This window comes from Bactrocera oleae, chromosome 4, assembly GCF_042242935.1.
Source record: "Bactrocera oleae isolate idBacOlea1 chromosome 4, idBacOlea1, whole genome shotgun sequence".
In the NCBI taxonomy this organism is placed as follows: Eukaryota; Metazoa; Arthropoda; class Insecta; order Diptera; family Tephritidae; genus Bactrocera; species Bactrocera oleae.
In genome coordinates, this window is record NC_091538.1 from 39,252,522 (window position 1) to 39,266,852 (window position 14,331).

At 35.2% G+C, this 14,331-nt stretch overlaps 2 protein-coding genes across 2 annotated transcripts; one reads left to right on the plus strand and one right to left on the minus strand.

The window, feature by feature from the left end:
- Positions 1–246: 246 nt before the first annotated feature.
- Positions 247–7,749, minus strand: conv (insulin like growth factor binding protein acid labile subunit convoluted). Its single transcript, XM_014235273.3, has 13 exons — positions 7,356–7,749; positions 7,137–7,297; positions 6,890–7,059; positions 6,678–6,830; positions 6,387–6,589; positions 6,219–6,320; positions 3,316–3,460; positions 2,998–3,252; positions 2,329–2,940; positions 2,084–2,178; positions 1,624–1,813; positions 849–1,546; positions 247–787 (listed from the first exon to the last, which is right to left on the minus strand). The coding sequence occupies exons 1-13, from the start codon at positions 7,454–7,456 to the stop codon at positions 388–390; spliced, it is 3,285 nt and encodes a 1,094-aa protein (XP_014090748.2). The 5' UTR covers positions 7,457–7,749; the 3' UTR covers positions 247–387.
- A 981-nt stretch (positions 7,750–8,730) lies between these two features.
- Sps1 (inactive selenide, water dikinase) lies at positions 8,731–10,252 on the plus strand. Its single transcript, XM_014235257.3, has one exon. The coding sequence runs from the start codon at positions 8,974–8,976 to the stop codon at positions 10,174–10,176; it is 1,203 nt and encodes a 400-aa protein (XP_014090732.1). The 5' UTR covers positions 8,731–8,973; the 3' UTR covers positions 10,177–10,252.
- The last annotated feature ends 4,079 nt before the right edge of the window (positions 10,253–14,331 follow it).

Sequence of the window (14,331 nt, forward strand, 5' to 3'; positions counted from 1 at the left end):
ATACATATCTTCGGTTCTGTACATGACACATTTATATATAAAAAATCAAAATAATTTTTTACTTCATTACAAATGAAAATGGATATTTAATGCGTATGCTTTGGTTTAAATAAATATTATTATTGTTTACAGCAAATATAGCGGATATCGTGTTTTTTCTTGCTAGATAATGTTCTGAAAATCGAATAGTTGCCTCTGAACTGTTTATTAATTTACTTATAATTGTGATTCCATAATGCAACAATATCTAAACAAAATCAACTTTATTAAATCAAATTTTTTTAAAACAATATCACAAAAGAAATGATTTTTGCTATAAAAAATACATACATACATAAATATGAATATACTTGTATGTATGAATACAATGACTTTGGCAGTGATGAATTAAATTGGGGTTGATAGCGCAGAGTAAAAGTAGCCCGTTAAAAAGAATATGATTATCGGTATCATAGTTTTAGCCGTTTTACTATTAGCGGAACTAAATGCAGAAAACGTGAATATGCCTTTACGTTTTCGTTTCAAATCGGGCAGATTTGTACACTGTGCACTAAACCAACGACCTGTTATGCCATTGCTATCCTTCGATATTATGCATATCTCCGCTTTTTGCCATTTAATCTGGTCCCGAATAGTTTCGATGGATATCTCATGCGTCCGCTCATTATACGCTACCTCTCCTTGGTACAAAATATCGTTTTCGTAGTTTCGAATATAAATTAAAAAGTCGGCTATATCTCTCGCAGCCGTAACAAAGAAACGTACCGTAAGATTCCCGTAATCAGTGCTAGACAATAAGTGGAAAAACATTAGTTCAAAGCATAACAAATAGGCCACATATTACTTACACTTTAATATCTCGAAACTGTACATCTGAAAGCTCTTCGAAAGCTACACCTTTGTAACGATCTCTATCCTCTAATATACATTGCAAATTCTCATCCAGCACTTCCACCAGCCTCTGGTCTTTATGAAATGACGGGGTACTACACTCAATATTTTCTAAGTCATCATTTAAATTTGATTTTTCCATCGTGAAATGCTTAAGTGGGCGAACAGCGCAACTGCAATCCAAGGGATTTCCAGCAAAATACACATTGGTGCCGTTACGAAGCATGAGCACTAATGGTTGAGGAAAATCGGTCAATTTATTGTTTCGCAGATCAATGTTTTCGAATTGCAAGTCCTTTTTAAAATTTGTAATTGGTATTTTATATATCTGATTGTTTCGCAAATTGATGTTGGTAAGATTCTTCGGGAGGTCAAATACATGTGCTTCGGATGCCAAGTTACTTAGTTCATTATTGGATAAATCCAGTGATTGCAGTTCTGTAAAGTTTGCTAGAACACCTCTTCGGATTTCATTTATATTATTGTTAGATACATTTAAAGTCAGCAGTTTTTTAGTGCCGAAAGTGATATCGTACGTCAACACCGGCATTTGATTGTAGCTTAGGTCCAAACTCTTCAAGTTATAAGGTATATATTGATTAGATGGAAAAGTCTTTTTGGTGACAAAACTTATTTTGTTGTGACTCAAATTCAACTGAAATGAATCAATTATTATTACATGTATTTACATTATTTTCATAATTTTACAACTATTGACATTTGTGTTCATACCTCTTCCAAACTGAGCAAATCGTCAAGTACCCCATTTGTTTTATTATCCAGCTTTGATATTTGGTTAAACGATAAATCCAACTTCCTTAGAGAAGGTAAGCCAATAAATGAGTCCGGTGGGATACTTTTAATGGCGTTGGAGGACAGATTGAGCGTAAGCAATTGCAATAGACCTTCGAAGGAACGCTTGCTTAAATTTTAAATATATATTTTTTTAGTAATATACGATGATGATATGTATTGTATGGGCAATGAAAAGTTTCCAGAACAATCGAAAATCATAACACTCCTTCAAAAACATATATGGATTAAAAATGTGTATCTTAAATTCTTTGAATGTGTAGATAATCGATAAGATCGAATCCTAGAAAATTGAATATTGCCACTAAATTCAAAGCACCTAAACTGACCCTAGGAAAGTCGACAGCTTGTTCAAAAACACTAGTCGAGTAATACCAACCTGATATCCTGAACACCGTTAGCATGCAAGTTAAGTTCAAACAAGACTGGCAATTTTCCGAAAGCACTCTTATCCAATTTTCTTATATTGTTTTGCTAATAAATAAATAAATTATTTGGTAGTATAAGCAAATCCATTACAAGTAATTTAAGCCAAACGAGTAAATAAAGATTTAGATCATAGAACATTACTTGTTTGACATTTCTAATTTGGATGTCACCTTTTGTGTAGCATGTTGAACTTACCTCTAAGTGTAAATACTGAAGTGTTGACATGCCTGCCAAACACTCAATCGGCGGCACGGTTATGCCATTTTTATTTAACAGCAATCTTTGTAATACAAGCAGCCCCGTGAAACTTTGAGCTGATAATGAATCTCCGATTTGATTGTCATTTAAGTTCAAAAACAGCAAAGAATTCATAACCGGCCAAGTGCCTGCTGGTATAATGGTTAGGCGATTGCTTTCCAAATTGAGCACATTCAGAGAAATTGGAATTTGAAAAAGCTTTTCGAGCTTATTGTTGCTGAGGTCCAAAAAACGCAAACTTGTTATCTTGGCCAGGGCTCCGCGAACAATCGAAGTTAATTGATTGTGGCTGAGATTCATGTCCAGCAATGTGGGAAGCGTTCCAAAAACTGAAGACTTAATCTCCGTTAGGCTATTGTGGCTAAGATTTAGTAAGCGTAGTGAGAAAAGTTTCTGAAAAACACCGTTGGCAATCAATGAGATGTTGTTGTGTGAAATGTCTATAGTGTGCAGCTCATATAGCTTTGGAAAACAGTTCTTCGGCACCTCTGCTATATAATTATGCGATGCATTTATAACTTTGATCCCTGTCATATTTTGGAAAGGCACCTGGATTAAAAATAAGTGTTTCAATTTGGCTCTTATAAAATGTATTAAACCACTCACCTGTGCTAAATTTGTGAGGAAATTAAAGCTCACTTGAAACTCTGTGGCAAAAGTAGTGAGATCAAATGCATTTCGTGAGAAATTCGTAAGCCTATTAAAAGACAAGTCTAAAATTGTAATGTTTACACAATTTTCAAAAGCCAGTGATTCTATTTTTTCCAAAGCGTTATGTGAAATATTTATTATCGATTGGTATATATCTTTGAAAGAGTGCTTTTCCACGATCGTTATATTATTTTCTGCCAAATCAATCAGCTAAAATACAAATTTTAATTAATAGATATAATTTCATACAATAACATAAATTATTATATTTACCTCAACGTAATTAAGTTGAGAAAACATTTGAAATTCAACTTTTTTCAAAAAGTTTCTAGCCAAATCAATAGTGCCGATTTTCCCGATGGAGCCGAAAGTGCCTCGCCCAACATCATTTATTTTATTATCACTCAAAAACAAACGTCTATTAAATTAATAGAATAAAAATAAACAATAGTAATTATTAATTATCTAAATAGGGTAAATGGAATCGTTCTTTTCTTTTCAAAGTAGCATGGTCATGAAATTTAGTAAATAAGTACGAATGTACACTTTTAATGCTCACTAACTGGTATAACCGATTTTATACTCTTGCAATTTGCAAGAATACAAGCCGCGGAAATACTTTCAGATGTTGCTAAACTTTATATTAACAAAGAAAAAACGTTAACTTTGTCTGCACCGAAGATATTTTATTATATTTTTTATCTTGATTTTAATCGGTCAGTTGAAATGACAGCTATACTTGTATGTCCGATCCAAACAATTTGTTCGGAGATCATAGCGTTATCTTGAACAATAATCCATGCCATCAAATAAAATTAAAAAATCCGTACAAGAACTTGATTTTGATTAGTCAATTTGTATGTTGGTTCCAACAAATGAACAGGTTTTTTGGTAGAAAAAGACGTATTTCAAATCGATATCTCAAAAACTGAGCGACTAGTTCGCGTATATACAGATGGAGAGACAGGCGGACATGGTTAAATCGACTCAGCTCGTCATGCTGATTATTTATATATACATATATTAGTGAAGGCTTTAATTATTACTTTTCATATCCAGCCTTGTTCAAATGGTTCCAAATGGTTTGGACTCGGCGAATTCCATTATTTGATCGATTCTTTCGATAATTGGTCTTCCAGATCGTGGTGCATCTTTGACTTCGAAATTACCGAAACGGAATCGACGAAACCAAAATTGTGCATGATTGGCTGTTACAGTATCAGAACCATAAACATTATTCACATTTTCAGCCGCCTGGCTTGCGTTTTCACTCTTATCGAAGAAAACTTGTAAAATATAGCTATTTTCTCTTTGCTAGTGTCCATTTTTGACGCACGCTCAAACAAAACTGGATCAATCAATCACAAAACTGTCAGAAAAGCTTTTTTAGTACGAAATGTCATCTTTCTAATGCCATCTAGCCGGACCAGATTAGACAACGCGAGATACAGATAAATACGCCATCTTTTCTTTTTACTAAACCTAATATGTACTTCATAGGGTCTCCGACATTTCTTTCAGGGTGTAACAAACTTCGGGGAAAACTTAAGTTAACCCTGCTTAGGGATAAAAATGTTGCTAGGAGTAATATTGATCTGATTTTAACCATTTTAGGCACAAAGATATACCATTATTAGAAGAAGGTTAACACTGGTTTTCTTTAAGACAACTCATATATTGAACGATTGAAGCGGTATAAAGTCAACCAGAAGTTCGAAAATCTCTATATTAGGTACAATGGAGCTAGGAAAGTATGAAACCGATTTCTCCAATTTATGCCACAAACGCACATTATTATCATAAAATATTCTCTCCAAGTTTCAATAATATATCTCACAAATTGACCTATATTTTTGGTAAAAAGTCAGCCTCAAACACTGAAACCTACATATCCAGTATCTGGGGGCATCTATTTAATTAAATATTGTCTGATTTCAACAATTTTTAAAAGTTAGATGGTATACCTTAAGGGCAATATTAGCAGAAAGTTTTATTTTGATAACGTCAAGACTCTCGATTTATACACTGTGAGGTGAAAGAATCAAATGGGATTAAAAATTGTGGCGATTTCGGTCATTTCCCGACATAAGATAAGATTGTCTGGATAACGTTACGAATCAAATGTTGTTGAGATAAGACGAGTAGATACTGAGATATAGGATTCCACCAAAGTAGGGTTGTCCAATCTTTAGACCGATATCTTTAATAATCCTTTCCTACCTTCTAACGTATTTATTAAGAGTGTTATCACTTATATGGGGAGTTATATGGGGAGTTGACGAGGTTTTCACCCAATTTCACCCATTTTCACATAGTCGAAGGAGTTACCGAAAGTAATTGTCCTCAACAAAATTCGTTGATATAGCTTTAGTGGCTTGTGAGATATGTACATTAAATTTATTGGAGGGTGGGTCACCCACATTTTAAAGACTTTCTAACCACAGGGGACACTCCCTTCCTTAATTACAATTTTCTATCTTAATTATCGACTTAGTTATGGCTTTTTATATTTTTTAAAAATATATATTAATTTTTACTCAAGTTACAGCATGCATGGACGGAAGAACAGACAGTCACATGGAATTCAACTCGCCTTGTCGTCCTCATAATTTTTTATATATATGTGTAACTCTGTAACTATTTCGGTTAAATAATACTCCTGTATCAATATATTGCAAGGGAATAAAAAAAATTAACTCAGTCTACATTTTAGGCGAGATTAATAACCAATATCAACGAAACAGCCTATCAATGGATGTTATTTTGATAATCTAATACCAAATTAACTATTTCTAAGGATATCACAGAGAGAATCGGACAAAGGAATACCAGCATACCTAACCCAAATTTTCACATTTATACATACCTATGTATGTACTAAAGTTCGATTTGATATCTATAATGATATATACATATAATGATGACACAAATTGTGTTTTAAGAGAGTTGACGTTTGGCATATTTTTTAACTTTTCCAATAATATGAATAGCAGATGCAGATTTTGCGGTTTGCCAAAAGCTTTGTTAGACATAAAATTTAACTCAAAAGCGAAGCTGTTAGCTTAATATCGCTCAGCCTACCTCTAATCTCAAAACGTATACGTTTCTGCAAGAAAAAAATTTGTTACACTACGTGTAACATGTGGCGTAAAATGTAAAACTTATTCAAAATTTACCTTAAAAAGCGCATTCCACGGAAACTATTCACATCCAGGCGAGTGATGTTGTTATGCGATAAATTCAATAATTTCAAAACGGAGTTACGAGCAAATGTTCCTCTAAATATATAATAAAAAAGTTTATTTTACAAAAAAGTATGTTGAAAGTTCATGGAAGGTACACACCTCGAAATTTCTGATAACGCATTATTAGATGCATTACACCAACCCAACTTAGTTAAGTCTGAGATATGCTGTGCTTCAAGTTTTTTAAGGTTATTGAAACTAATATCTAAGACCTCCACAGATCTTAGATTCTTGAATTGATTCTTTTTGAGATTCTCTAAATGGTTGCCATGTAAGTCAAGAACCCTAAGTTTTCGAAGAGGCTGAATTTTGATAAAGCATAATTAATAATTTGGTTTAAAATATTTCTAGACTTTAATTATACAAATGTTGTATACTAAATACGCATACCTGAAAGGTTTCAATTGGAACATCATTTAAAGGTCCGTTGATAATTCTTAAGACTTCTAGCTTATTACCAATGTTTTGGCCATCGAAAGCATTCTTACTGATACTTTGCAACGAATGCCCATCAATTATTAGTTCTTTGGCATTTCCTAATATCTATAAATGAACAATTACCTGGCTTAAAATAAAGTCAATAAAAATTAATTTAAAAATACCCCAAACGATAGTGGAGTAAACGATGTTAAATTGGTGTGAAGTAAGTGCAGCTCCTCTATAGTTTTGTTCACACCAAAGAATGGGTAGTCCTCAATGGTTACTATAGGCGTATCAGATATGGTAAGCAATCTAGTTCTAACAGTCGAGAACACTGGCCCATATAAACGTACTGTAAAAGGCAAGCAGTGGTATAAACGTTCGTACATAAATATATTCCAGTTAAGATGAATTTAGAATTTGTTTTACCGAAATGACCCTTTAAAATTTCCAACTGCTCTACAGGAATACCCAATGTTCCGATATTTTCAAGAGCAATTGAGAGCGTCGCTAAGTTCGTGTTTTCACATCGCACATAGATGCCTACATCAGAGTTTTTCCAACAGGTACATGGATATATAACTTTCGGTCTTAAAAAGCATTATGTTATTACCCGTATCTTCATATATGCATTAAATAAATCCTCACTTTGCTGGACACTTATATTTTGGCTCATTAAACGCATATTCTGACTTCACTGTTGCACATAAACACAAAAGGAAAGTGCATCTAAGTAGTAACTTAGTCATATTTATATTCAAACAGGTTTGTTGAAGAGAAAATTCGACATTGACGTGAACACGGATATAGTTCGTTGCTTAAGTCTTTCGTTTATGTGTAAAAGTCTAAAGAAACAATTTCATCAAATTTCTGTGAAACACATCATTCTCCTGAGAAAATATATTTAACTAATTTAGTATAATGTAAGCTGCTTAACTATTTATAAAGCTTCTTTCGGGGTCTTATTTATTTCACTAAACTGAAAGAACAAAAATGTTTCACACATGTAAATCGTAAAGCGATCACATCTATATTATTAAATTGTACCGCATTATCATGACAGTATCAAACTAACTTACTGTCTTCATAAACATTTTGTTATAGCAGGAGATCTGTCATAATTGTTGCTAACGAAATTGTTATAACAGAACCATTTTATTGTTTCATTAATCAGTAGGATTGTCGGATATTGACTTTAATTTTTTCCTATTCCAAATAGATTTTGCTCTTACATATCCTAAGTGATACATATTTTGAATAAATTCTTCCTAAAGTCAATTTAATTGCACACCTTACCGAAAGAGGTATTTACAATTCCTCTTGAAGCTGAATCGCTTTTAAAGAATTTTAATTTAATTTAATCGCGAAACAAAATACTTGCTCGATCTTAATTCTATCGGACAATTTGAAAAAAAATACTAAAACAAATTATGTGTGTGGAATATGTGTTCCGAATTGTAAAATAATTACATTAAGATCTAATTTTTTATAGAAGGGTGAATTTAACATGTTTATATACTGAGCCAATGCTATGATTTCTGATATGTGTTTTAAAAAAATTTACACAATTTTATTAAAATTAATATATTAAACGATTTCAAAATATTCATAATAAATGCAATAATTTAATTTTATATTTTCAGATAACACTATTTTTTCGTTGACTCATATCTGACTGAAGCAGAGCAAAGCAGAAACACTCATTTTTTGGCATAAAATTTAATACACAAATACAGCTCAATAGCTCGCTTGTTAATTATTAAAAACATACGACTTGGGCAATTTATATATTAACATATATTAATGAATTCTTAAAAACAATTAATAAAAAGAGATACTTAAAACTTCTAGATTTTAAAACTGGGAACTCTGGTAACCCTGTTTGATGATAGAAATTGACAACAATACGATTCTTGAAATGCCATGAACACTGCCAGAAAACACTCAATCGCCTACTATGACCGCCGGGAGAAATACTGACTTCGCCCGATTCATACCGCCATTGCTAAATCAGCCAATAAAAGTGACGAATACTCATACTAGCGCAGCTTCGGGTTAAAATTTTATATACATGCATGGCCAACGACAATAGTGTGTGTGTCGAGGGAGAATGTGAGTTATTTGTCGAAGCGAGCGCTAAAGGTAGCCATTAATAATACTTAACCTTTCTATCAAATCGTAGTCGTTGGCTCGTAGTTGTGGTGTTTGATTTTAAACGACTTTGCACAAAGTTAGTTTTTATTAGTTGAAATACAGGGAATTTACAATGAGTTACCAAGTGGAAGCATTGAATTCTGCACATCTTGAATTGCAAGGAAGTGGTAGTGGGGCCGAACTCCGACGACCATTTGATCCAACTGCTCATGATCTGGAACCCTCTTTCAGACTGACTAGGTTTGCGGATTTAAAGGGACGTGGTTGTAAAGTGCCACAAGAAGTTCTTGGTAAACTTGTTTCGGCATTGCAGCAGGATTATTCCAATGCCTCAGATCAAGATGCTCAGTTTATGAATATGGCTATACCACGCATTGGGATCGGCTTGGATTGCTCTGTTATCCCCCTACGTCACGGGGGTCTCTGTTTAGTTCAGACAACCGATTTTTTCTATCCCATTGTTGATGATCCTTATATGATGGGAAAGATAGCATGTGCCAACGTTTTAAGTGACTTGTATGCAATGGGTGTAACAGATTGCGATAACATGTTAATGCTGCTTGCTGTAAGCACAAAAATGACCGAAAAAGAGCGCGATGTAGTCGTTCCACTTATAATGCGTGGTTTTAAAGATTCGGCGTTGGAAGCGGGAACCACTGTTACAGGAGGGCAAAGTGTAGTGAATCCTTGGTGTACCATTGGTGGAGTGGCTTCAACCATATGTCAACCTAATGAGTATATAGTTCCGGATAATGCTGTTGTAGGTGATGTATTGGTACTCACTAAACCACTCGGAACTCAAGTTGCTGTGAACGCTCACCAGTGGTTAGATCAACCAGAGCGGTGGAATCGCATTAAACTTGTAGTTTCCGAAGAAGATGTCCGCAAAGCATACCATCGAGCAATGAGTTCAATGGCCCGTTTGAATCGAACAGCCGCTCGCCTAATGCACAAATACAACGCTCATGGATCTACTGATATTACCGGCTTTGGATTATTAGGACACGCGCAAACTCTTGCTTCGCATCAAAAAAAAGATGTGTCGTTTGTTATACATAACCTGCCTGTAATTGCTAAGATGGCTGCAGTTGCAAAAGCCTGTGGAAATATGTTTCAATTGTTGCAAGGACATTCAGCTGAAACATCTGGAGGTCTTCTTATCTGTTTACCAAGAGAACAAGCTGCTGCTTATTGCAAAGATATAGAAAAGCAGGAGGGATATCAGGCTTGGATAATTGGTATTGTTGAAAAGGGCAATAAAACAGCTCGTATTATCGATAAGCCCAGAGTTATTGAAGTGCCAGCAAAAGATTAATTTCATATATTACTAATAAGAATTTATTGTATCAAAATTCGTTTTATAGACATTAAATATTTTGCATAATTTGCAATCCTTGTTTATTGATTTGGTTTTTTACGCTGCATTATATTTAAAAATATATTTAATTGCGTATACTCGTATGTAAGTTTGCACTAAATATCTAATGCTATTTCCTAAGGCTTACTATGTAATTGAGACTACATTTTTTCAAGAATAAAAAAATGTATAAAGATTGCTCATATAATTAAAATAACCCTTTCATTTTAAATTTATAGCTAAATATTTATTTTCTAAATTTTAATTCAAGATTTTTTAAATTTTTTAATCTTTCAAACTCGGTTTTTAATCACTTGTTCAGTTGATTGTTTTTTCTTAATCCTTTCCGTTTGACTTTAAAGTTATTCGCTATTAATAAATTTCTTTTTTTCTTACACGATTTATTCTTTTTTTTTTTGTACCTTTTTAATATAAATCGATAATTTTTGCTATCTAACTCGCATGTTTGAAAAGTGTGGTGACGAATTTAGCAGTCTGAAGGTTTTATATAGACGCCAGTTTCGAAAAACAAACCGTTTACTTAGAGATCGTTAAGATCTTTTGTGAGAAATTCAATTCTTTTTAATACCCAAACAATCTATTTGTACAGTTCCCTTCAAATTGTATTTCAATATGTTTTTATAAACCTAGCGGCCCAGAGTACCCTCTGTGAAAACCAAACGTCCAATATATATGTACATATTATGTACAGAAGATCACAGTAGAAAGGATCATCTGTTCTACAACTTTGGAATAGGACCATTCTTCCTGTCAAAAATTAGACAATAAACGTTGCATCTTCTAGGGTTTCGTTGAAATGTCATACCTTTGCAAGTAATCAAACGAAATTATGATGTGAAAATAGATGATGTCGAATGATAATCATGACCATTCCCCATATAACAGTATTGTCCAAAACTACTAAAATTGCAATGATTCAGTAAATATATACGTCAGAAGCATTCACGGGTTGGGAGTATTCTCCAAAAATTTTAAGTAAATCCGTCAAATACTTTCCGCGTTTTTGTTCAAAACGAAACTTCTGATCTGTTGACCATTGTAGCTCGAATACCGTTCGGTAGATTTCAATAAAATTTATTTAAATACACTAACTTTTTTTGCCCAATTGATTTTAATTCAACCTCTAAGGATTAGTAATGGTCACCGCAAAGAGCTTCAGTTGGAACTGGATCAACATTACTTTTAAAATTAAATTAGATATAAGTAAAGATTGGACAATGGGTGCGGCACTACCCACCTTTGGCTGAAATTGTATATCTTATAAACTATCGATTAATATATTTAGATAATGTACAAAATATCAACCAGAAGATCAGAATTAATGAAATTAGGAATATGAGAATAAGACCAATGTCCAGACCAACTCCATTGTTGTTGTAACGATTACCTAGTCCCCATTTGGGTGATAAATTCCAGATTCGATGTCGTCGAGGTCATCTAACGGGAGGCCCAAGAAACGAGCTGTTTCGACGGGGTCGGACCATAGGGAGAAGGGTGTTAGATGAGTGGGGTTTATTGGGCATGCAAAGAGGTGGTTAATGTCATGCGGAGACTCATTGCACGCAGGACATGCATTTGGTATGTCGGGGTCTATTCTGGGTAAGTAGGAGTTTAACCTGCTACAGTATCAAGAACGAAGTTGCGCGAGGAACACTTTGGCTTCGCGAGGCATCTCGAGCTCTACATCTACTATGGGTGGTGGTTTGACTCGTAATACAATACATTCACTGAGAGGGAGTCGGTGAAGGTGTTGATGGCTCCACTGTGAATGGCGGTCAGTGCCTGTCTGAAGTTCGTTGCGTTCGAAGTCCGGTCGGCGTACTGTCTAATGTCGTCGACGTAATCAAGGAAAAACCTCTTGATGTTCCTAGGAGGCGGCTCTCTACAAGCAGGCGACTACAGGGGTGGTTTCTACGAAAACGATTGCCTTGTATGTTGCCAGCAACGTTTCTTTGTCTTTTCCCCAAGAGCTGCCTTCAAGCGATTTGAGGATTTTGTTGCAGAGAAGAAGGGAGAAAGATCAGAGAGATAGCTGTTTACTGTTGAGCACATGCCATCGATTCCATTGCCCGACGTCAATATCGTGCAGCCATCAGTGTACGAGGTCACGGAAATTCCCTCTGGTGGTTGAGGGAGTATCGAGATGTAGAAATTAAACAGTAAAGGGGAGAGGCCACCACCCTGCGTAACCCCCTGTTTAATTCTTCTCAGTTTGGAGTTTTGACCTCGAAATAGTACGGATGACTGCCGACCGCTCAGGTAGTTCATGGTCCACCGCTTCAGCCCTGAAGGGAGCGTAGATTGTTCGATGACCTCGAGTAGCGTTGTGTGGTTGACTGTGTCAAAGGCTTTCGACAAGTCCAACGCTACGAGGATCGTCCTCTTGCAGGGTGGCTTCTGGTTTAGGCCATGAATTATCTGGGCGTTTTTGACGCTAAGTGCTGTGGTAGTGCTGTGCACTTTCCGGAAGCCATGCTGATGTTCTGCTAGGCTGAGGTGGTGAGTGAACATCGGGAGTAACAAGGCTTCAAGTGTCTTCACTACTGGGGAAAGGAGAGTTATCGGGCGATAAGAATCCCCTTTGTTGGTGGGTTTCCCAGGTTTCAGTAGTGGGACCACTCTTCCGACTGTCCACACATCGGGTATTTGAATAGTGGCCATCAACAAGTTGAGGACCTTGGTGAGATAGTTTACTCCCGTCGAGCCCAGATGTTTTAGCATCAGCATGCTTATTTCGTCAGGGCCAATGGATTTGGACGATTTGGCCTTTGTGATGGCACTCTGAACCTCCCCATCGGTGAAAGTAAGTGACGCGCAGTCTTTTGGCATTTTGCGCAGCCGTCGGGTAACACATCGTTTGGAATTGTCAGTCGAAGGGTGCAGTGTAAAATGCCGGTTAAAATAGCTCGCGCACTTCTTCGGGTCCGAGGAGGCATGGCCATAGCATTGAATTTCAACCCGATCGTCATATCTCCTCGGATTTGACAGGGCCTTGACAGTAGTCCAAAGCTTACTCACACCGGTGGAGAGGTTGCAGGACTTCAGGTCGGATAAAATCCGGGTCAATTCCGGTATCGCAGAACCGACTGTTGTGGGAATTGAGACCAACTCCATTCATGTTCAGCGCTGAACCATTAACATTATAATAATAATTATAATAACGGAAACTATTATATGGAATATAATATAATTTCACATATTTTCGCCATTAGACTTAAGTATATCCAAAATTATAGACTAAAGTGTATCAAATATTATACGTTCAGTTAATTCTGCTAAGATATACGAGCATTACATATTGACCGATATAAACGGCATAGGGCCAACCGGAAGTCTGAAAATCCTTTATTAGGTAGGTATATGGGTAATAATGCTATATGACATATTATTAACAGAAATAGGTGCTCTCTGAATTTCAGTAAGGTACGTCACATGCCATCAACAATATATAAGGAGTAAAATCAACCGGGTGTTTGAAAATCCTGATATTAGTTATGTGGGGCTAGGGCAAGTTTTTATTAGATTTTATCAATTTTAGGTAGATGCACCGTTAGGAGAAAAACACGGTCACACAATTTAAGTCAACCGGAAGTTCGAAAATCTTTCTATTAGGTCCACATTCCCGATATCTGGGGGCTTGAATAGTTATGGTTTGATTTTGACAGTTATTAGACTTGAGATAGCTGTCTTTTTACTGAAAATGTTGGCCAACTGTGAAATATATTATTTAAGTTCAGAGATAATATTTGTCTTTATACTGTAAATATAAATTTGTGAGTATTTTTCTATGATAATTGTCCGTCCTTATACGAAAATTGTTAAAATCGGGTCAATACTTCTCCTAGCCTCCACATACCTAATATCACTATTTGCGAGTTTCCAGTCGTTTTTAAAGAGTCTATTTAGATCAATGTGTGCGATATTTTAATTAAATTATAGTATTTCTTAACCGCAAATTGACCTAACACCTGAAAATATGCCTTCGGCTTCGATCTTTGGAAATTGCGAAAGTATTATATGTGCGGCTTAGTTCCTCCTGGCTTGTTGTAATTATTGTTAAATAAAGTTTGTAAATTTTTTTATAATTCGATC

Excerpts from the sequence above, each read along its gene's own strand:
- conv (XM_014235273.3), bottom strand. The coding sequence starts at position 7,456 with ATGACTAAGTTACTACTTAGATGCACTTTCCTTTTGTGTTTATGTGCA. Across the intron at positions 3,461-6,218 it reads CGTGGAATGCGCTTTTTAAG|ACGTTTGTTTTTGAGTGATA; the intron begins GTAAATTTTGAA and ends TTAATTTAATAG. Across the intron at positions 3,253-3,315 it reads CTCAACTTAATTACGTTGAG|CTGATTGATTTGGCAGAAAA; the intron begins GTAAATATAATA and ends TTTGTATTTTAG.
- Sps1 (XM_014235257.3), top strand. The coding sequence starts at position 8,974 with ATGAGTTACCAAGTGGAAGCATTGAATTCTGCACATCTTGAATTGCAA.